General features: G+C 38.4%; 1 protein-coding gene across 1 annotated transcript in view; it reads left to right on the top strand.

Annotated features, from left to right (window-relative positions):
• LOC127526694 (serine/threonine-protein phosphatase 6 regulatory ankyrin repeat subunit C-like) overlaps positions 1 to 24,816 on the top strand; it is a 183,124-nt gene that overhangs the window by 83,652 nt on the left and 74,656 nt on the right. The window contains exon 10 of the mRNA XM_051922866.1: positions 18,233 to 18,396. Coding sequence (XP_051778826.1) covers positions 18,233 to 18,396 — 164 coding nt within the window. The remainder of the gene's footprint in view (positions 1 to 18,232; positions 18,397 to 24,816) is intronic.

Raw genomic sequence — 24,816 nt, 5'->3', positions numbered from 1 at the left:
CAATCCCAGCCAACACAGGGCACAAGGCAGGAAACAATCCTGGGTTTTTATCTTTATTTTATTTTATTGTAGAATCAACTCCTATCTGCGCACACCAGGGCGGCGGTGGGCGGATGCGTATGGTGTATTCACTCCATGTTATCGTGCATTGCGCTGTCACTGGTATTTTGATAAAAGAATTTGAACAACATATAAGAAGCGTATAAATTATTAAACAGTAAAACATTAACATTTAAGAAGTAAAGTTACATTCAGTACTACTGCAGTGCCTTCGGGTATACCTCATTTTTTGTTTGCCCATAACATGCCTAAATGTATACATTTTTTGGTGTACCTACCCGAGAACACGCGACATATAACCGAGCGTGGGAGAAGCATGGATTTTAAACACGCGTTGAGTTCATCTGCTGGTCTCCCTCGTGGAATAACTTGTAATGTTTGACTAAAATCTACAGCGAGTAAAACGACATTACCTCCTTTTTTTTTTTTTTACGATCTCTGAGATCTTGCTTTTTTTGGTTCAAGGCTTCATAAGCTCTTTTATGTTGTATGGTGTACTTATCCCAAACCATCATCTTTGAATGTTGCAAGACTTTCACCTTGTATGTAGATCGGGGTAATTACATTCATTGCATTCCTAGTCTGAATCACAATCTGATTGTATGGGTGGTTACCTGGCACTGTAGGGTTGCCACCCGTCCTTTAAAATACGGAATCATCCCGTATTTGAGAATGAAATTGCGCGTCCCGTTTTGAATCAATACGGGACGGGATTTATCCCGTATTTTTTTATCATTTTTTTTAATGCAGCGTCTCATGCAAATCATCCCACACGCATTTTATGAAGATGCCTCCTTTCCTACTTTTGATTGGGTAATACTTGACGTCATCGTTAGTTTGATTGGTCTTTTTAACTGTCCAGTGAGGAGGGCGGGTCTTTTAAGTACAGTCTGCAAAGTGTTGGCGCTGGGATGTGGCACCCGCTGCAGTATGCGTCCCTTATTTTTTTGTATTATAAGTGGTAACCCAACCTTGCAGGTAACAGTAATGTTTGGTCATGAAGTCGTCTAAAATCCGCCACGTGCCCTCTTTTAAGTGTGAGAAGCAGATATATATAGCCAAATTCTCGCGCTTCGTTGCGGCGAAGTACTGCTTTTAATTTTTTAAGAAAAGAAAACCTTTTTAAACGGATCGAAAATACAGTATACCAATAACAATTTGTTAAGGATCTGTTTTTTTCTGAACCTCGCTTTTCACAGCTGTCGCGCTACGGCGTGTGTTTCGTTTATTTGACAGTATGTAGATCGTGGTAATTACATTCATGGCATTCGTTTTCTGAATCACAATCTGACTGTATGGGTGGTTACCTGCCAGGTAACGCTTGTGGTTGGTCAGGAAGTCGCGTTACATCCGCCACGTGCCCTCTTTCTGTTCCCAGTAGCTGATCATAGAATGGTTTTAATAGTTTACTTTCAAATAATGCAAAGAGTATGCGACACGTGTTTCTCTCTAATTCTGGGCTCATCAGGCATACACACTCACTTCATCCCCTCTCGGGAATCTAATCTCTATCGTCAGCGCCAGAGTTGAAGCCCCTAACATTGCGGTCAGCAAGTCGGCTAACATCCGCCATGTGCCGTCTTTCAGTTGCGAGAAGCAGATCATAGAATAGTTGAAACTGTTGCCCCTAACGTTGCGCTACGGCGTGTGGTTCGTTTATACCTCGTGTCTTCTCATTAAACTTTTGTCTCGCGAATATGTTATTGCAATCCGCAGCGGGAGCGTTTCTATAAACTTAATTTAAACTTACGTTTTACACCGTGCTTTGTTTCCCTTATAAACATGCTTGTATGCTTCACTCGCTGGCTTCTTATTGTTTCGCTCCCTTCTCAATTGTTTAATGAATTTTTTGTTCTTCGCTGTTTGCAGCTCTTCCTTCATTTCTTCCTACTGCGTTCTTTTATCTCGCGAATATGTTATTGCAATCCGCAACGGGAGCGTTTCAATAAACTTAATTTAAACTTACCTTTTACACCGTGCTTTGTTTCCCTTATGAAGATGCTTGTATGCTTCACTCGCTCCTTTCTCAATTGTTTAATTAATTTTTTGTTCTTCGCTGTTTGCGGCTCTTCCTTCATTTCTCCCTACTGAGCTCACAGTCTTTTCACGTGATTACGTGGGAGGCGTGATGACGTGACACTCAACTCCGCCTCCCACGGCCATCAAGCTGCCGTCCATTACAGTATACTATCAAAAATGAGGTTCCAGTTATGACCATTACGCGTTGAATTTCGAAATGAAACCTGCCTAACTTTTGTAAGTAAGCTGTAAGGAATCAGTCTGCCAAATTTTAGCCTTCCACCTACACGGGAAGTTGGACAATTAGTGATGAGTGAGTCAGTCAGTCAGTGAGTCAGTGAGGGCTTTGCCTTTTATTAATTAGTATAGATATATATATATGTATATATATGTGGATGTGTATATGTATATATATGTAGATATGTGTATATGTAGATATGTATATATATGTATATGTATATATATGTTTATGTGTGTGTGTATATTATATATATATATATATATATATATATATATATATATATATATATATATATAAAAGACAGCAACACTTATAACAATGACAACACAATTACATTGACAATCATGTTACGTTATTTTTAAAATGTTTCCTTTTTTTTTCATAACCTCTTTAACACACTACTTCTCCGCTGCGAAGCGCAGGTATTTTGCTAGTGTATATATATATACATACATATACACACATACATGCAGTTTCAATAACATAGAAATCAATATAAACAACATTAACATCATTATCATATGAGAATATGAAGTAATATATAAGAAGCACATTTCATATAAATATAAATTATTAAACAGTAAAATGTTCTTCTGTAATTTGCTACCGTGGCTATTTGTTTGTCTGTCCAGGATTTTAAATCACCTGTAGCTCGCAAACCGTTTCACCTATTGACTTGAAATCTGGTACACATATAGTACGTCACGTCTACTATCCGCTTTATGGGTGATGATTGTATTACTCTTTTTATCTTTATTTTATTTTATTGTAGAATCAACTCCTATCTGCGCACAGCAGGGCGGCCGTGGGCGGATGCGTATGGTGTATTCACTCCATGTTATCGTGCATTGCGCTGTCACTGGTATTTTGATAAAAGAATTTGAACAACATATAAGGAGCGTATAAATTATTAAACAATAAAACATTAACATTTAAGAAGTAAAGTTACATTAAGTACTACTGCAGTGCCTTCGGGCATACCTCATTTTTTGTTTGCCCATTACATGCTTAAATGTATACATTTTTTGGTGTACCTACCCGAGAACACGCGACATATAACTGAGCGTGGGAGAAGCATGGATTTTAAACACGCGTTGAGTTCATCTGCTGGTCTCCCTCGTGGAATAACTGGTAATGTTTGACTAAAATCTACAGCGAGTAAAACGACATTACCTCCTATTTTTTTTTTTACGATCTCTGAGATCTTGCTTTTTTCGGTTCAAGGCTTCATAAGCTCTTTTATGTTGTATGGTGTACTTATTCCAAACCATCATCTTTGAATGTTGCAAGACTTTCGCCTTGTATGTAGATCGGGGTAATTACATTCATTGCATTCCTAGTCTGAATCACAATCTGATTGTATGGGTGGTTACCTGGCACTGTAGGGTTGCCACCTGTCCTTTAAAATACGGAATCGTGCCGCATTTGAGAATGAAATTGCGCGTCCCGTTTTGAATCAATACGGGACGGGATTTGTCCCGGATTTTTTTTTATCATTTTTTTTAAAGCAGCGTCTCATGCAAATCATCCCACACGCATTTTATGAAGATGCCTCCTTTCCTACTTTTGATTGGGTAATACTTGATGTCATCGTTAGTTTGATTGGTCTTTTTAACTGTCCAGTGAGGAGGGCGGGTCTTTTAAGTAGAGTCTACAAACTGTTGGCACTGAGATGTGGCACCCGCTGCAGTATGCATCCCTTATTTTTTTGTATTAAAAGTGGTAACTCTTCCTGGCAGGTAACACTTATTTTTGGTCATGAAGTCGTCTAAAATCCGCCACGTGCCCTCTTTTAATTGCGAGAAGCAGATATATATAGCCAAATTCTCGCGCCTCGTTGCGGCGAAGTACTGCTTTTAATTTTTTAAGAAGAAAAGAAAACCTTTTTAAATGGATCGAAAATATACCAATAACAATTTGTTAAGGATCTGTTTTTTTGTGAACCTCGCTTTTCACAGCTGTCGCGCAACGGCGTGTGTTTCGTTTATTTGACAGTATGTAGATCGTGGTAATTACATTCATGGCATTCGTTTTCTGAATCACAATCTGACTGTATGGGTGGTTACCTGCCAGGTTACGCTTGTGGTTGGTCAGGAAGTCGCCTTACATCCGCCACGTGCCCTCTTTCTGTTCCCAGAAGCTGATCATAGAATGGTTTTAATAGTTTACTTTCAAATAATGCAAAGAGTATGCGACACGTGTTTCTCCCTAATTCTGGGCTCATCAGGCATACACACTCACTGCATCCCCTCTCGTGAATCGAATCTCTATCGTCAGCGCCAGAGTTGAAGCCCCTAATGTTGCAGTCAGCAAGTCGGCTAACATCCGCCATGTGCCGTCTTTCAGTTGCGAGAAGCAGATCATAGAATGGTTGAAACTGTTGCCCCTAACGTTGCGCCATGGCGTGTGGTTCGTTTATACCTCGTGTCTTCTCATTAAACTCTTGCGAATATGTTATTGCAATCCGCAGCGGGAGCGTTTCTATAAACTTAATTTAAACTTACGTTTTACACCGTGCTTTGTTTCCATTATGAATATGCTTGTATGCTTCACTCGCTCCCTTCTCAATTGTTTAATGAATTTTTTGCTCTTCGCAGTTTGAGGCTTTTCCTTCATTTCTCCCTACTGCGTTCTTTTATCTCGCGAATATGTAATTGCAATCCTTAATGGGAGCGTTTCAATAAACTTAATTTAAACTTACGTTTTACACGGTGCTTTGTTTCCCTTATGAAGATGCTTGTATGCTTCACTCGCTCCCTTCTCAATTGTTTAATGAATTTTTTGTTCTTCGCTGTTTGCGGCTCTTACTTCATTTCTCCCTACTGCATTCACAGTCTTTTCACGTGATTACGTGGGAGGCGTGATGACGTGACACTCAACTCCGCCTCCCACGGCCATCAAGCTGCCGTCCATTACAGTATATTGTCAAAAAAGAGGTTCCAGTTATGACCATTACGCGTTGAATTTCGAAATGAAACCTGCCTAACTTTTGTAAGTAAGCTATAAGGAATCAGCCTGCCAAATTTTAGCCTTCCACCTACACGGGAAGTTGGACAATTAGTGATGAGTGAGTCAAATTTTTAAAATTTTTCCTTTTCTTTTTCATAACCTCTTTAACACACTACTTCTCCGCTGCGAACCGCAGGTATTTTGCTATTTATCTATATATATAAACGAGAGTTGGGATCCGAGAGACTGTGTTTGTGTGTTTGTGGAGGGATGGAGAGTTAAGGCGGGTTTTGGAGTCACGTGATCATCTCCCCTCCCATTCACCTCATTTCATTCACTTCATTTCGCTCCAAGCTGAGCTCCACAGCTGGCGCGGTCTTGCTGTTCTGGATTTGCTTTTCACATGGCCAAGTATACGTTGCATGCTCAAGAGTAAGCTCAGCGCACAACTTGGTCATATTACAACCGGAGGGGCGAACTGACAACATGGTATACAAAGAGATCCTTAACAAATAATTATTGGTATAATTTCCCTCAGTTTATTATTTAAAATTTTAAAGCAGTACTTCGCCGCTGCGAAGCGCGGGTATTTTGCTCTCTCTCTCTATATATATATATATATATATGTATATGTGGATGTGTATATGTATATATATATAGATTTGTGTATATGTAGATATGTATATATATGTATATATGTTTATGTATATATATATGGTTACATAACCTCTTTAACACACTACTTCTCCACTGCAAAGCGCGGGTATTTTGCTATGTATATATATATATATATATATATATATATATATATATATATATATATATATATATATATATGTGTCTGTATGTGTATATATATATATTTATATATATATATATATATATATGTGTGTGTATGTATGTATGTGTGTATATGTATGTGTATATATATGTTGATATATGTATATATATGTGGATGTATATATATATATATATATATATATATATATATATGTAGATATGTGTATATGTAGATATGTATATAAGTATATATGTTTATGTATATATATGTTTACATAACCTCTTTAACACACTACTTCTCCGCTGCGAAGCGCGGGTATTTTGCTAGTATGTATATATATGTATATGTAGATATGTGTATATGTAGATATGTATATATGTATATTTATGTTTATGTGTGTGTATATTATATATATATAAGACAGCAACACTCGTAACAATAACAACACAATTACATTGACAATCATGTTACGTTATTTTTAAAATGTTTCCTTTTCTTTTTCATAACCTCTTTAACACACTACTTCTCCGCTGCGAAGCGCGGGTATTTTGCTAGTATATATATATATATATATATATATATATATATATATATATATATATATATATATATATATAGTCAGAAAAAACGACCAAAAGACATTGAGAAGGTTTGGGGCAGCCACTCATATAATTGTTTTCGGCTGCAAAACTGATCGAATAGGAGAGACATGCTCATTCAACAGAGTCCAAAACAGAACTGATTTCCATGAAGCAAGATGGCAGCTTTAAAGGCCAGTAGCGGAAGTGATGTCACTAATACCGGAACCAGAAGTGACGTCAGTGGTTGCCCCAGAGCCGGGCGGGATTTCCCTAGAATGGTCTGCAAAAGATCAAGAGGGAAAATTAGTGCACTTCACCACCACCTGGTCTGGCGTGGAATCACATGTATTTAAGCCCTTTAGCTGTCTCCTAAACACACGTGTGTGACAATATATATATATATATATATATATATATATATATATATATATATATATATATATACCAGTGACGGACCGTGCATTTCACACCTAGGCCTTCAGTACTGCTCCGTCTGAATCAACCCACCCCTCAAAAACTAATTTATGGTTATAAAAACCATCTTAATATGCAGAAATACAGGATAAAGAGCCGTTGCATCGCGGATAGATAACTCCTGTAGCCACAATAAATGCCTTTATTGAATAGACAAACCAGGGGTGAACAAGTTCCTTTCTACTGCAGCTACAGCCACGATACACATAAAAAACATCAATAATAACTCATAAACTTGCAATATTATTTAGGAAAATCGCAAAAGTTTACTCACCAAAAATTCAGATTATTTGTAAACAAAATCCATCCTCCTCTCTTTCCTCAAAAACAGTTCAATTACTCTGTCGTACAGATTATCCATGCACTTCAGTTCCATCACGAAGTCCCTTTCTATCGCCATCAAAGCTAATGCTGAAAGTCGAACCTGCCCTGTCGTATTTCTGGCATAACTTTTAATTCGCTTTAGGGCTGAAAATGTCCGCTCGACAGAAGCAGTGGACATGGGAATGGTCACCGCCAAACATACCAATGTGTACAGCTCTCCCATGCTCTCTCTTCAGATTTTTCTGATGAAGGAAGTCAAGGAGATCAGTGGGAGATTTTCCTGCAAAATCATCCATGGCATACAGTACAGTCAGTTCTGTTTTTAGCCGAGACAGATCAAAAAGTGCTCCGTGGCTCTGTGTTAAACTGGAGATGGCTGCATGCGGGAAATTTTTCTTGTATTCCCGAAACGTCTGGGGGTCGAGGAGCATGACAAACATCAGTTTTTCGTGGTCTTGAAATCTGGTCTGTGTCTGGCAAATAATATTGTCCAGAATCCTGCCATGGAGTTGGCGGTAGTGCGCACGAGGATCTTGCGCTTGACCTCTTCGTGAGCTCGGAGCGCCTGCGGTGCGTTCAGTGGCCTCGTAGAGTTCCTCATATCGGCTTCTATCTCGCTCAACAGTGTCACAGAACTCCTTTACCCTAGCCAGACAAAACTGCACATCCAGTTTTTTGTCCTGTAGTACTGAAAAGAGCACGTCTGAATACTCAAAAATGCCATTGAATATGTGAAGCAAAAAACAAAACTCAAAATCATCCAGACGTGCTTTAAATCCATCAGCACAGCGCACTGTGTCCTCATCATACTCATCATGATGCTCCAGAATGTGATGAAACAGTTCCTTTAGAGCATCTCTCTTCTCAAAGACCGTATTGACCACTCTGGATGTGTACTGCCACCGTGTTGGCGCCACACGAGGGAGACGCTGCTGGCAGATTTCGTCCAGTAGTTGCGTGCGCCGAGGCGATCTAGAAAAAAATGCAGCAAGGCCGTTGAGGTGGCAAAAAAAAATCTTGCATTCTTTAAGCTTTGAGGCCCCTTGAGTCAGTACTAAATTGAGCCGATGTGCATAGCAGTGTATGAATAAAGCCAAAGGTGCTCTCTGTTTAACTTTAGCCTGCACCCCATTTAATCCAGAAGACATGACCGCTGCGCCGTCAAAACACTGTGCCACAACTTTACCCAGACATTCATTTTCCAACAAAAATCTGATAATAAGACCTGCAATGTCATTGACTCTCTTCCCACTGGTAACATCTTCAAATCTGACAAATCGCTCCTTGACACCTGTGCCCGTTACGTAATGCAGGACCAGTGCTAGCTGTGCTGCGTTACTCGCGTCTCATCCACTATAATAGAGACGAACTGTGCTTTTTTTAATGTCACTTCTTATCTCTTCTCCCATCACTTCAGCAATAGCTTTGATCAGGTCGTTTTGTATTTTACCCAACGTCCCACTAAACACTTTATTGGTGGACAGGTGGTAATGTAAATCCGTGTTGCTCTCAGCAATGAGAGAAAGAAGCTCCACATAGTTCCCTCTGTTATTGGAATCCCGTGCTTTCATTGTGTCCCCGAAATGAAAGTTCCTGTTTGCCCAAAAAAATGACAGTCTATTAGTCTTTTTAAGATTTCTCTGTTTTTCTTCACCTTTTCGTTGTGGAGCTCCATTTCCCTGCGCACTTGCTCGTTCAGCTGTAGATCCACTCCGGTTTCCCCAAAAGTTTTGGAAAGCACCGTTGCTTGTAAGTGTCCGGCAGTCTCGTTGCTGCCTTGGTTAGGCAAGTCAAATTTACAAACCCAGTGTGGCTCCAAACACCATGTCAACCAGTGGCAAATAACAAGCACTCCCAGCAATACAATTTGCAGTGTTCCTCAGACCCTGTGTGGCAGAGGTACCGCTCGTAGTTGGTAACCTGAAAGTGGTGGACAAATCCTCCTCCTGGTTGTGACAGGCTAGCTAGCTTCGGAGTTGTCCGACCTTTCTTAACTATGTCCAGTTTTTCTTGAAAAGTCCGTCTTGAAAATGGCCTTGAAAGTAAATCTGCCACCAAATCTATTTCTTCTCCTCCTTCAGCCATGGGGTGACAAAACAGCTATTACACCATCCTATCCAATCAATGGGTCTGAATATGGTGACGCTGCCGTATGCTTGCTAGAGGGCATTACTTATGTACATGTGATTTCTCAGTTTTTTTATTTTTAATAAATTTGCAAAAACCTCAAGTAAACTTTTTTCACGTTGTCATTATGGGGTGTTGTGTGTAGAATTCTGAGGAAAAAAATTAATTTAATCCATTTTGGAATAAGGCTGTAACATAACAAAAGGTGAAAAAAGTGATGCACTGTGAATACTTTCTGGATGCACTGTATATATATATGTGTGTATATGTATGTATATGTGTTATTTATATATAAACGCAGACACATACACTACATTCTGAACTATGGACTAAAAAAGGAAGACAACTGTAAAAAGAAAGAAAAAATACTGCTAACTTGGCAGTCACAGTCAGGCATTTTGCTGTTGGTAAAAATGATGCACTTCTTCTGAATGATTTGTTTTCTGCAAATTCTAAATGTTAGTTTGTCAGAGAGAAAGTGTGCAGCTTTGTACATAATGACACTCTTTATTTTTATCTTTATTTTCTCCTTTGCTACTGCCTCCAGCGGTTCCAGGGTATGTCCCATAACTGAACCTGTCTTTTTCATTAGCTTGTTGATTCGTTGACCCTCTCTTGATGTAATGTTACCAGCCCAGCACACTGCAGAATAGAAAATTGCACAGGCTATGACAGAGTTGTACAAGATGTGAAGGATGTCACTTCCCAGATTAAAGGAACGCAGTCTCCTAAGGAAAACAGAGCCCACTCTACCCTTTCTTATTTAGTTCCTTTGTGTTTCAAGACCAGTCCAAACTGTCATTGATGCGGACTCCCAAATACTTGAATAGTACCCGAAAGTCAATAACCATTTCCTTGGTTTTGCTGATGTAAGGATACAGACAATTTTCTTTGCACCAAGAAACAAAGTTCTACATCTGATTCCTATACTCTGTCACATCCCCTTTATCAATACATCTCATAAATGCAGAATCATCTGAGAATTTCTGAAAGTAACATAATTGTGTGTCTCTCACTCACATCTGTATCAGAAACATTGTCCTTGAGATAGCCATATACAATAAATTCAAATCAAGCACAAGCAGAAGTCAAATTGTAGAGGATTTGTCTCATTACTGCTCACTCTGATCAACCTAAAACTGATCCTCACATTTCTTAGGCACTCACTTTAGGGGTTGTATTTCATGAGGACTGAAGCTTTGGCTAAATGTGAAAGGAATGAAAAAAAAGTGGATAGGATTAAACACGACGAAGGATATGGAAATCAATTAGACTAATAAATGCAAAATAGAACACATTATTAAAATGAATGAATGAAGTCCAAATTCAAAATGAACAAAAATCATTAGGTGAAGATCGAAAGCTGCAAGTCAAAACTGAGCAATCCTAAAGAATAAAGGAACATGAGACGGAAAGACTCAAAGAGCACTGCTTAAGGGGACGAGCGCCTGCTTAAAAATGCCAGCAATTACTGGCAATAACTGAAATTTCCAGGCCAATATAAGTGGAGGAAATAGCTTGAGGCAAACAGAAAGATGAAATCCACTAGCCCTGGGCCCTTTGCATCCTCTCCCCATCATACAGAGAGGGCAGCCATTGCATTGCTCAATTAAACTGTTTGCATCATTGAATTTTTTTCTTGCTGCATTATAGACTTTTACATCAACTTTAGCCGCAGGCTGGCAAGTGATTTGATGTAATATTTTTTGTTTAGAACACTTCCAGCAGCTCATTCTGTAGCTGGTTATGTGCAGAGAAACTGTTCTGACCCCAAAACATCCACTGCTTAAGAAATTCTCCATTTCCTCATTGCCTAGTTGCCTGTTATTTAGAGACTTGCCGGGCCCGACAAAGGACATAGATCCTCCTTTTCATAGTCTGGTGTTTAGGAATTAAAAGAAATTACTGTTAACAAACTAGTCTTTTTGTAATTCACTATGTATTTATCCTTTTTTGACTCTGCGTAAAACAAGCAATCTAGTAGTCTGAAGGAAAATTGTTCTGGATTTTCACAGTATTCTGGACGTCAACTCTTTAACGTGTACATAAAATGCAAGATTGAACTTAATAATCGAATAGTAAGATTTATTTTATGCAATTCTGTCTAGCACCATGTGGCTAAAGAGTTCAGTTCAAGTGGGGAAGATATGAAAAGAAAGAGTCTCACCCCCCAAATGATGCCCAGGACTGCAGAGATTTGAAGAATAAAATTTGCGAGATAGCCAGGGTTAGATAGATAGACAGACAGACAGACAGACAGACAGACAGACAGACAGACAGACAGACAGACAGACAGACAGACAGATAGATAGATAGATAGATAGATAGATAGATAGATAGATAGATAGATAGATAGATAGATAGATAGATAGATAGATAGATAGATAGATAGATAGATAGAAGTTTATTTGTCCCCATTTGACCTGGAAACTGGATGTTAAACCAATGATGGTAATGTGTAATGGAAATGTGGCTTACAATTGTAGGAATAAAATTGGTGAGATAAGCAATGTTACTAAGTTGCGAGGCATACTGTTAATTTGCATAAAGCACACACTTTCATTGTGTGTGTACTTGGTCATGAAGGTACCATTAATATGCACCTGACAATCTTAAGACAAAGTGCAAACAAATCTGCATTTTCAAGAAAATAAAATAACAACTCAAATACATGGTGCATCCCCATGACTGCTGCTCATTATGAAAAAAATGCCATTATACTGTATATATATATAATATTTAATAAATGAATTATATTTTCAAATAGTTCATATTTCCCCAACTGGATGTTTTCATTTTTGAAAATAGCTACAATGAGGCAAGAATACAATAAGAATAAGGGGCAAATTTCTATGCCGAGCAGATATTAATGCAGCACCCTGAAATTAATAAAGTATGGTAATACTCGATGATACTTAAACAAAGTAAAATTATCAGCATTTTTACTATTAGTGTTAAGACTTTTTGTTATTTCACTCATCCAAAGCTAAAAGGAATTTTTCCAGTACATGTAGATAAATTTTGATTAAATCCAAGATGCCATAACATGACATAGGAAATTAGACAGCATGATGATTTGTGCTATACCCTGTAGGCACAGAGGAGTGACATGGCATCTATTAATAGTGGAAATCGCTATGTTTTCCCAGTGTCATAAACTGCTTTTTTGACTCATGTTTATGTTTTTTTTATCACAAATAAGCATATATTTTAAGTATGAAGCAGATAATTACCCTCTTGCCAAAGCAGAAGCAATGGAGTTTAATGAGCAGCCTGTCCCACAAACACAGAAGAAACCCAGCTATTACTGAAATGCACCACAACTAAATGACTCATTCTGACATTTTTACCCCAATAAGACATATCTGAATTGTGTACTAAGTTTATTTATTCCTGCAAAAAATGCATATCTTATTATTTTTAAAATAAGATGTTTCACAAAACATACATGTGTTTCTGCCAAAATTTTCAAAATCATTTACTAACTTGACACATTTTATCTTGTGGGCTTAGTAAATGACCAGTTAAGTTTGTATTGGGGGGAAGGCAGAGCTTCACACTCACTCATGTGTTGGGATTTAAAGATGTGGGAGAAACTCTAATGAACACACAAGAATATGTCTACTGTTCTCAGAGAGGAACTAGGCTGGAGTTCAAATCTAGTCTCCTAGATCTGGAATGGGGTAAATAATATGTACTTAAATTTAATTTGTGATGATGAAAATTCAAACTACGCATATTAGCAGAAGTGTATGCAATTTCCCAGTTTACAGAGGAATGTACAGTATATGTATAGCACATGCCAGCAGAAATACACAGCAAAGCCTAGGTTTACTTGAAAATGCAAAAATGACAAAATAGATAAATAAAAAGGTGTAGCAAGTTTGTTGACTAATGACATATTTCTTTACCATACTGAAGAAGAGAAATATAAAATTTCTTTGTAAACTATTTTGATCGAATGGTAGTGCAACCTAGGTTCAAGGATTTAATGCTGGGACACCAACTGGGTTGTCTTGTTTAATGCTTTCAAGAAAGAAACAAAAACCAATAGACAATAGGACTGCAAAACTGAAAGTACAAGCAGTAGCCTTCTCTTGTATTAAAGGTGCTGCTCAGTTGAGTGGGTCTTGGCTTCTTGTGCAGCTCCATCTGCTCAGTTGGTTTGACTAAAAATTAAATGCTTCCTTCCAGGGATGCTCGTCTTTATAGGACATGGGCAGAGTCAGTTGCCCTCAGTGGGCATCTTCTCGGAGCTGTGGAGGCAGAAACGGGTGACAAGGTTAGCAACAGTGCCCCCTCTTGGTTTATGGTGGTAATACATACCTCAGCTAAGTCTAGGAGGCAACCCACTGATGCACATTAATGTCACTATACTCATTGCTATTGCCAGTTATATCTATAATACTAGCGGAAGTACCCTACATTGCCTGGGTGTATTTGTATAATGGGTTAATGTAAAAAAGCAAATACTTATGTTTTTTAAATGTTGACCCTTTTATCATTGCTGGCTGGAATGCTACAGTAGTGTTCCATACACCATCTTTCTGATAACTATTAATTTCTCTGCTCTTATGAATCGATAGTTTATTATTTTTGTGTATGATTGAATTCTTTAATTGCTGCAATTTCTTGCTGAGTTGGAGCTATGAACACTACTCCATATTTCCTGGTTTTCTGCTGTTTCACGAATAGATATTTACCCCCACATGAATAAACTGGATGGCTTGTTGAACAATTGAATTCATAGACCACAAAAGCATCTATAGGGGGGCCGGTGGTGATTTGGTTTCACAGACATTGCTCCAAATCTCTGTATTATGACAGGGGACAACACTAGTGATGATATTTGTTAATTTTGCAAAGATGATTCAAAGTTGATTCATTCAATGTGGATCTAAATTTGCTACAAATCACAATGGTATGCTTGTGGCAAAACCTAAAGTTATAATTGTCTCATCAGAAAATGGACTTGAGAAAATGTTTACCAAACACCGTTTTCAGTCATTCCGTTTCTATTGTTTTCTGAATAATAACTCAGCATACACTAAACATTGCATTTTATTCTATTTCATATTGGCTTATCTCTTACTTAGTAACAATACATATGTGTTTATTAACATTGTATTTTTTAAAAAAGTAAGGTTTTGCTTTGTTAAGAAAGGGAGTGTCATCAGTTCATTTTAGAATTATTGTCATGTGTACACAATGTAATGAAATTCCTATCTGCATGCTAGACCACCACTCTTCTTGTCTGGCAGCTCAAATCTCACTCAGTTGATTATGTCTAATATAACTTAATATATATTAGGCAATGTTACGCAAAACAGCTGAGCTTCTTTTCACATAGTTTTATGAAATTGATGCTAAACTGCATTTTGCATGCAATTTTCCATCTGCAAAACTCAATAAAAAGGGTGTTTTATACATTTTTGAGGGAGTTGAAAGGAAGAAATACTATTCCTTAAGGTTACAAGCATGATGCACCCCTTTTGGACCCATATATTTCTCAAAAAAGTATCTACATTAAATAAATGGGAAACGCTATCTTTTAGAAATTCAAAATGACTAAACACAACTCACGATGCGACAAAAAGCTGTAATCCAGCAAGGCAATGAAGCTGTTATCCAAATGAATCAAGAAGAAAACAGTATACCTGTGGTCGTAGATGAGATGGCTGGTATAAAAGGCTGGTAATGATGTCCATCAGCTCCAGCACACTTCTACTTTCTGCTGCATATTTGTTCCCCATATCCATACTGATTTTTTGATTTGTCCCTCAAGTTACAACCACTTTCTCTTTCCACCATATGGCCTATATTTTAAGTTGGACCGAGAGCAACATATCTGCAAAATTTCATGAAAATCAGGTTAAACGTTTTTGTGTGTTTGGCAAACAAACGGATCGATTTTATATGCTATTTTGGAACAACCCATAGGTAACCATCTATCTTAAAAATCAGGATTCTTCAATTCTGTTCACACAATATCTACAGTTCAGCCCTGAACTTATTTGTAACAAAATGTAAGATTGTCAAACATGCTTAATTCATTTCAGGGTCATGGGAGGCTAGAGTCTAATCCAGCATCTTTGGAAGTAATGCGGGAAACAGACCTGGGCATGAAACACGCACAATATGAAATCATTATAATACTTTGCTACTGTTTCACCATACTGCTCAGTTTTTTATGATCCTTATACAACATAATTTAATTTGAAATTGCAGCCTTTTAAACTTTTTTCAGTGCATGAAATTCAATACACCATTCTGTAAATTTATGTTCTGTCTACAGGGATTTGATATTTTTTGCCTAAAGATAAGTAAAAGCTTCTCTTTTACTTATACTCGGTTCTCTCATTCCTCCAACATGGAATAAGTAAATAATATTCTCACATTCTAGTCTTTTGTTTGCATCTTCTTCATCTGCTCTGGTGTTTTGCTTGCCCTTTCACTCCTGATTTGTCACCCCTATAATGTTGTCCACATTGTTTCATCTAATAAAGACCCCTGCAACTAAAAAGTTGTGTTTCTAATTTATGTTTTTTCAGTATTAAGTGAACTTGCATTGTATATTTTAAATAATAGCTGACTCCATAACAACACTCTTTAGCTGGCATTCTGAGTGGTTTGTTCACTTTCCACCTACTTAATGGGCAATTTACTTAGTCACACTACTGTATATGAATTGTTGGTGGCTAAAAGAAGCAGGTTATTCATCTTGTGGGCAGAGGCAAAAATTCTTTTTCCAGCTTCATTTGTTTCTTTCGTTTTGTGGGTGACATAGCAACCCATCTGAAAGGTGCCCACATGTCTCATGAGAATGCCAGCATACTGAGTCATACTGTATACGTTGACGTGTGTTATCCAGTTGAATTACTTAGTAGGCTTCCAGTCCTTCATCACTCATCAGTTGTCCCTGGAAAGTATGGAGCATCAATATTTCTTGCTCAGAGCTACACTCAATATTCTCCTTCTGCATTTATAAAATAAGACATATATCTATTTTTGAAGAGATTTTTATGTGACTCCTAACAGATGGAAAAAGGGCAATGGTGACTTTAATTTGTTACATACAGTACGTGTTTCATTTAGAGCCACTTGGGACAAAAAGCTGAATGCCAATGTCAATTTACTTAGCAAAATGTTTCCTCCACTAAGACAAAACACATTTTCTTATTACCTACACATTAAACAGAGTGACTTTCCAAGAGGATTTTCTGGTGTACAAGCACAAATCCATGTGTTGCAATCTTCATCATTACATGACAGTGGCCTAATGAGGCCTGTCCTTTTTAAGGTCATTCTGTAGCCTTTACTTTCTTTGTGGGTTTTCCTGTACCCACATCTTTCCATAAACTAAAGAACAGTTAATTTACCAAATTTTAATGCATGCCAGGTATAAAATATAATAGACTACAAAGATATTCATGTGATAAATAGTAGTGTCTTGCCTAATTATAGCCTGAGCACTTGCATTTAGTCGGTAGACTACATTTGTGTAGGATTTTACTGTTTAAGCTGTGTGATAAGAGAGACTCCCAAAACACAGCCATGAAAAGGAGACTTGAATGTTGGGAAGACTCAACACAACAATGAAAACAGAACACAACTTATTATTGTCACACTGGGCTTAACAATATTACTTTTGAGCCTTTATCTACCTGTAGGACAGGTTTACCATTCATTTTATCATTATGTCCCTCTTTTCTAATGTTTCTTACTCTCTACTGCAGGACCTTCACTTCAACCCATCTCCCTTCCCTTGACTCAAAAGGCCTTGGCCTTTAGGCAGCTTTAAAACATATCCTGGGGTAACTTCCAGCATGGAATCACTTCTTTTGTATGATGAGGGTTTACATTTGCTACAGGGCTACAAAGATTGAATTCCCTCTAGCAATGTTCTTGTACCCATTAATTGTTAGTGCCACATCTCCCAGGTAGCCTCCATAAGCCTCCTGCAGATCTATGGAAAGTGCCATTGATACACCTGGAGACTCACCACCTTTCAGTTTTCAGCAGATCTTACTGCAATCATATGTTACCCTTGTTGTACAGTATTCTCACTCTCTGACCACCTTTTCTGGCCTCATACTTTTTTTATTCCATCTAGTGTCCCTGGAGAATATTGTATTCTCCCTCCCAGGATGCAGCTCTCTATGAGCTGTTTTTCAACCCTCACTATTAACTTTCCAGGGCACCCGTTGTTGTGAATATGTCTTAAGAGCCAAACAATTGTTTACAGCACCAAAAGTGAATATGCTAAGTGTGGGATGGTCTGTGATGCATCTCTTGCAACCTAAAAAGGAAACATTTATTATTAGGTAAAAATGAATAATCCTGTTTCAAATAAAAATAACCTTCTTATGTCATTCATTGTGTAATTTTTCCTTTAATAAATTGCACACATTGGGTATTATGTTTTTAATTAACAATACTAACTCGGTTTTTAGTATTTTGAAAATCCTTTTAGTTGAAGTATCAGGTTTAGTGATATTTTGTATTCACTGCTGCTACTTATACATTTTTGTCTATTTTCATGTGTTTTACATTGTAAATAAAATGTTTATAGCTAAGACGTCTAACAAATGGACACATGTGGATACACCCTATGTCTGGACAGCAGAAAACAAATTGTTTATTAATAATTTTTCTATGTATGTTTCTCTTTTATAGTGTTTTGCATCTTGCTGCTCTTAAATCTGATTTGATTGAGATGTTAGTGATATTGTTAAAAGCAGGAGCTGAAGTCAACAAATACAACAATGAACGGCACACTCCACTTTTTTATGCTGTGCAAATATCAAATCTTCATGGAGCAGTGCTTCTCATCCGGAATGGTAAGATACACCTACCCATCACATTTGTTCATTTACGTTTCTACTTGAACCCTTATATAGAATGATAGGTATTTTAGTTGGCCTAAAACTAGTTTCAGAGTTAACTAATTCACCAGATTTCATAACAGAGGCTTAATAACCAAAAAAAAAAAAAAAATTGAAAAGTGCTTCCATTTTGCTTTGCGCCCTCTACCACCATAACCTATCATCTATGGGGTAGGAGAAAAAGCTTTAGATTCATCAAAATTTTCAATCTCCATTTTTTTATTGATCTCCACATTTTAGGGTCCACTAATACCTAAAACACTGATATCTTGATGTTGGGTGTGTGTGTGTCTGTTTGTGTGTGTGTCTTTGTGTCACAGGTTCTTGACGACTGTTTAGAGCTAAAACAGCAGGACAGAAAAATACAAAACTCGAAACTTGAGCCTGTTATGAGATGACGATGTGCAGATTTGTTTTTGAGTCAAATTGTGCAAGAGAAAGAGGCACTCTAGAGGAACCCTCAAATACTGTAATTCTGCAATTAATTAGGAATTCTTCTCATCAATTGCTATTGTAATGTCCTATTTTATGATCAGAAAGATCCATCAGAGCGGTAAATAATTCTTGAAATGTTATAGAATAGTCTGGGTAACTTGGTTCCTAGGATGTAAAGCCTACTGAAGCTCATGTCCAAATTTTTTTGTTCTCTATTTGCTCTTAGCAGCTAACAGCTTTCTAACAAAAAACTATTACCAATTATCAATAGTGTTGATAGATTAAGCGGAAGGGGCATTGCATCATTACTCCCAGGAGATGGGGTTGTTCTGGAGAGATTAAACAAGTAATAAACTCCCCTCAACAAAAAACATATTGTTAAAATCTTGATAGATAGATAGATAGATAGATAGATAGATAGATAGATAGATAGATAGATAGATAGATAGATAGATAGATAGATAGATAGATAGATAGATAGATAGATAGATAGATAGATAGATTTTTAAATTCCAGAAGAAATTTCAGGGTGAGAGCAGCAGACAATAAAGGCACAAATATACATATAATAAGAATTATAATGATCATAAGTATCATAACAAGGTACAAATACATATATAACAAGAATTATATATAAGTAAATTAGGAGAACTGACACTGTACACACTAAAAGCTGTTGTTGAAAAGAGGATGGTGGCAAAACCCTCTTCAACTTGGAGGTGCTTTTCTGTACTTTAGCTACAGGCCCAATGTTCTGCGATGTGCTAAGAAGTGCCTTTGGGGATCTTTTATGTCTGATACTATCAGGCAATTCAGTGCTTCCTCCCAACATCCCCAACTAAGTGCTTATACTCTTGAACATCTGTAGCTGAGTTTGTCGAGGATTTCAAACTAGTTCAAAATAATTCAAATGTAGATACCAGAAAGGCATTTCTGCAGTAGTATGACTCATTGTACAAATAACTCCACAGTCCAAGTGTCTTCATTTTAAAGATTTTATTGAATATCAAAGCAAAAAGTTCAAACAAAATAAGGGAAAAAGCTAGTAATACATACAAAAAAGGGGGGGGGGGGGGGAATGGGAAACTTCTATATAGTATTCCGCTTGAGGTTTAAGCATATAGGTTACATTTCTTAACTCTTATCACATACATTAGGCTCTACATTTCATCTAGCTACATAGTGTACGTAACAGTCAAAAATCTGTATGCCCTTAATGCCTATTTGACTAACAGTTCATGTGTCCTTGTAACTGTCTAACTTCATTCTGAGGGTTATTCTGTTGTTCTAAAATTAAGAACATCCCCCTACCTTATAGGGGGTTAAACTGAATCTTCCATTGCCTATGTTAAAGCTACATTATATTCAAGTTCAAATCTAAGCAAAAGTAAGGTAAATTTACCATTAACATTAATTTAAAGGATCTGGCTCTTGCAAGGTCATTTGCTATTTTTGCACAATATATCTTTGTTTATTTATTTATTTATTCATTTATTATTTTTAATCGGTCTCACTATCTGTTGATCAATTGTATTATTTGCATTTTTGTATGTTTCTGCTCCTGTATGCATCTAAATTTCCCCTTGGGATTAGTAAACTTCATCTAATTTAATCTAACCTAATTTAATCTGATGCAATCTAATCAGCAAAGTGATTAGAATTGCACATGCTTATATGTTACAATTTCATAGTACATGACATAAGTCATTAGCACAGTATATTGCTCGTTGGGTTATTATCTATGAAGATGTCTGCTGAACCAACTCAGTTCCATTCCAAAAATTAAACCCCCCTCAGGGTGGGGTGACTCAGTATAGAGCCTGATGGCTGAGAGCAGAAACAACCTGACATTGTGCTACTTGTAGCCTAAACCTCATACAGGACAGCAGTCATTGTCCAAGATAGTAGGCTACTTCATGCGTGACCACTTCTTCCATAGAGTCCATAGAGCCTTTTAAATCACTTTGTTTAATCTTTTGGCATCACCTTCACTAATGCTATTTCCCAGCACACTGTTGCATAGCAAAATATACTGACCGCTACAGACTTGGAGAAAACATGTAAGAGTTGCCTGCATACACCAAAAAACCTCAACTTCCTCAGCAAATAGAAGCGACTCTGACCCTTCATGTATAGAGCCACTGTGTTAGAACCTCTCTTAGGCTTGTCATTCAGATACACTCCAAGGTATTTGTATATCTTTACCACCTCAACATCTTCACCATCAATGAGAACCAGGGGCAGAGATTGATTGACCTTCCTGACACCTACAATTATCTCCACTGTCTTGCTGATGTTGAGGTGTAGGTGGTTCAATTTGCACCATTCAGCAAAGTCCTTTACTAGTGTCTTGTACTCATTTTCCTGCCCACTGCTGACACCTAAATACTGCATTGACTGATTTGCTGTAGTTGTTTCCTCACCTGGTCCATTGTGAACGTCAGTTCTGGATGGGCGGGGAGAGTGGCAGAATGGTGGGTGTAAGTCATAGTTGGTAATTGAGGTCAGAGACACTAGCAATTGGTAGGCACAAGTTTCAGCAGAAAGTTGGGGGAGAGTGAGCATGTGGACAGTGGGTAGTGGTTTTCCAGTGTATTGTGGCCTGGAGTTGGGGCGCAAGAGATGGGTAACCCCACAAATTGCCCAGGTACCAGTGTGGGTAAACTGTGAGCAACTGATTAAAGCCTGTGTTGTTTTTCATTCCTTTCCATACCTTCTGTGTTTTTTTTGCCCCAGGTTGACTTCTAGTTCCCTCCTATAGTTCTCTTTAGCCTCCTTGACCTTTTCCTTGAACTCTATCTGCATCCTCTTCATTCCCCTCCCTATCTCCCACCCTGAAGGCTCTCTTTTTTAGTTAAGAAGAGCTTTTAGTTTACTGGTGAATCACGGTTTGTTATTGGTGTAGCAGCAAACAGTCCTTCATGGAATAACAGTGTTCATACAGAATTTAATACACCCAGTAAAGCAGTCAGTAAGCCCATCAATATCCTCACCACACTGTTTGTAGAACTCCTCCCAGTCTGTGGCTTCAAAGCAGCCCTTTGAAAGAGTCAAGTGCCTCAGGTGACCACTTTGTCATTGACCTGGCTGCTGCAGAACAATGGGCTTCAACCAGGGCATTCAATGTATGAGGTTGCGATCTGATCTCCCAAGAGGAGGAAGAGCTTTAGAATTATAAGTGTCTTTGACATTTGCATTCAAGAGGTCAAGTGTTCTATTATCTTGTAAACTGAACTTGACTAAGTGATCAAAAGTGTATGAGGCTGCTGAGACAGAGACGCATGATTAAAATAATAATAACAATTCTTTGCATTTATATAGCGCTTTTCTCACTACTCAAAGCGCTCAGCAATTGCAGGTTAAGGGCCTTGCTCATGGGCCCAACAGAGCAGCGTCCCTATTGGCATTTATGGGATTCGAACTGGCAACCTTCCGATTGCTAGTGCAGATCCCTAGCCTCAGAAATATCTAGAAATTACAATAGATGCACTGGGTTGCTGCATCTGAAATTTAGCAGCAGTTGTGTGTATGATGTCACATACTATGTTTGGAACTGCCAAGGGTGGAATGTAAACCGTGAGCAGAATTGTGTGGGAAACCTCTGTGGCAGATAGTAAGGGCATATACTGACACCCTGCAGCTCCACGTCCAGATTGCATATTCTTTCACTTTAAGTGTAATATATCCAGTGTTACACCATTTGTCATTTACAAGCAAAGTTAGTCTCCAGCAACATGCAGTTAGGAGACTCGGATTTGCTTCCTGGGTCCTCCCTGTGTGGAGTTTCCATGTTCTCCCTGTGTCTGCGTGGGTTTCCTCCGGGTACTTCGGTTTCCTCCCACAGTCCAAAGACATGCAGGTTAGGTGCATTGGCGATTCTAAATTGTTCCTAGTGTGTGCTTGGTGTGTGGCTGTGTGTGTGTGTGTGCGTGTGTAAGGGCGTGTGGGTGTGTGTTTGTGTGTGTGTGTGTGCGCGCCCTGCAGTGGGCTGGCGCCCTGCCCGGGGTTTGTTTCCTGCCTTGCACCCTGTGTTGGCTGGGGTTGGCTCCAGCAGACCCCCGTGACCCTGTGTTAGGATATAGCGGGTTGGATAATGGATAGATGGAAGTTAGTCTCCATGTTTCACTCTTACTGTACATTTGGTGTATTCAGTCAGTTTGTAGCATGATAAATTTAGGCAATATGCAAATCTGGAACATGTTCGAGCAGCCACATCTCAACAAAACACATAAAGCTACAATCACAATATTTCATTTATCATCTCACAAATATAGCTAATTCTTCCATCTTCTTTTCCAGTAATCTTACATTTGCCATAATAATTGTACAAAGATAGGGTTTGTGACTCAATTTCTTGTTCCTCCTGTTAACACCAGCTCCATTGCCCTGTTATCTGTGTTGAAGTGCCTTCAGTATATCCATCTTCTATTGAGTAAACAATGTCTGATGCCAAATAGCTAACAGCTGATTCCTTGTCTAAACAATACCATCGCTGTTGTTGTTAAAAAGCTCAATGAAATAAAGTGTCCCAAAAGTCAGAATAAGGATAAAAACTTTACACATCTTATTAATGACTATCAAGGAGGAAGGACTATTAGCAAGGAGAACGTAAGGACAGCTATGAAGAGGATGAAGAATGTAAAAGCCGTTGGCCCAGACAACATACCTATAGGTGTTTAGGAGAGATGGCAGTGGAGTTTTTAACCAGATTGTTTAATGGAATCTTAGAAAGTGAGAGGATGTCTGAGGAGTGGAGAAGAAGTGTATTGGTACCTATTTTTAAGAATAAGGGGGATGTGCAGAGCTGTAGTAGCTACAGGGGGATACAATTGATGAGCCACAGCATGAAGTTATGGGAAAGAGTAGTGGAAGCTGGGTTAAGAAGGAAGGTGATGATTAGTAAGCAGCAGTATGGTTTCATGCCAAGAAAGAGCATCAGAGATGCAATATTTGCTCTGAGGGTGTTGATAGAGAAGTATAGAGAAGGCCAGATGGAGTTGCATTGCGTCTTTGTGGACCTGAAAAAGCATGTGACAGGGTGCCCTGAGAGGAGCTATGGTATTGTATGAGGAAGTCAGGAGTGGCAGAGAAGGAAGTAAGTAAGAGTTGTAAGGGAAGTATGACAGTGGTGAGGACTGCGGTAGGAGTGATGGATGCATTCAACGTGGAAGTTGGATTACACCAGGTATCAAATCTTTCTTATTTGCAATGTTGACGGAAAGATTGACAGATGAGATAAGACAGGAAACCCTGTGGACTATGATGTTTGCTGCTGACATTGTGATCTGTAGCGATAGTTGGGAGCAAGTTGAGGAGACCCTGGAGAGATGAAGATATGCTCTAGAAAGGAGAGAAATGAAGGTCAGTAGGAACAAGACAGAATACATGTGTGTAAATGAGAGGGAGGTCAGTGGAATGGTGAGGATGCAGGGAGAAGAGTTGGTGAAGGTGGATGTATTTAAATACTTGGGATCAACAGTACAGACTAACGGGGATTGTGGAAGAGAGGTGAAAAAAAGAGTGCCGGCAATGTGGAATGGGTGGAGAAGAGTGTCAGGAGTGATTTGTGACAGACAAGTATCAGCAAGAGTGAAAGGGAAGTCTACACAACAGTAGTGAAACCAGCTACTATATGTTACATGGGTTGGAGACTGTGGCAGTGACCAGAAAGCAGGAGACAGAGCTGGTGGTGGCAGAGTTAAAGATGCTAAGATTTGCATTAGGTGTGACAAGGATGGAGAGGATTAGAAACAAGTACATTTAGAGGGTCAGCTCAAGTTGGAAGGTTGGGAGACAAAGTCAGAGAGGTGAGATTGCGTTGACTTGGACATGTGCAGAGGAGAGATGCTGCGTATATTGGGAAAAGGATGTTAAAGATAGATTTGCCAGGCAAGAGGAAAAGAGGAAGGCCTATGAGAAGATTTATGGATGTGGTGAGAA

Source organism: Erpetoichthys calabaricus, chromosome 1 (genome assembly GCF_900747795.2).
Source record: "Erpetoichthys calabaricus chromosome 1, fErpCal1.3, whole genome shotgun sequence".
NCBI classification, from domain to species: domain Eukaryota; kingdom Metazoa; phylum Chordata; class Cladistia; order Polypteriformes; family Polypteridae; genus Erpetoichthys; species Erpetoichthys calabaricus.
Note: the sequence above shows the minus strand (reverse complement) of the source record. Positions and strands in the feature narration are given on the sequence as shown.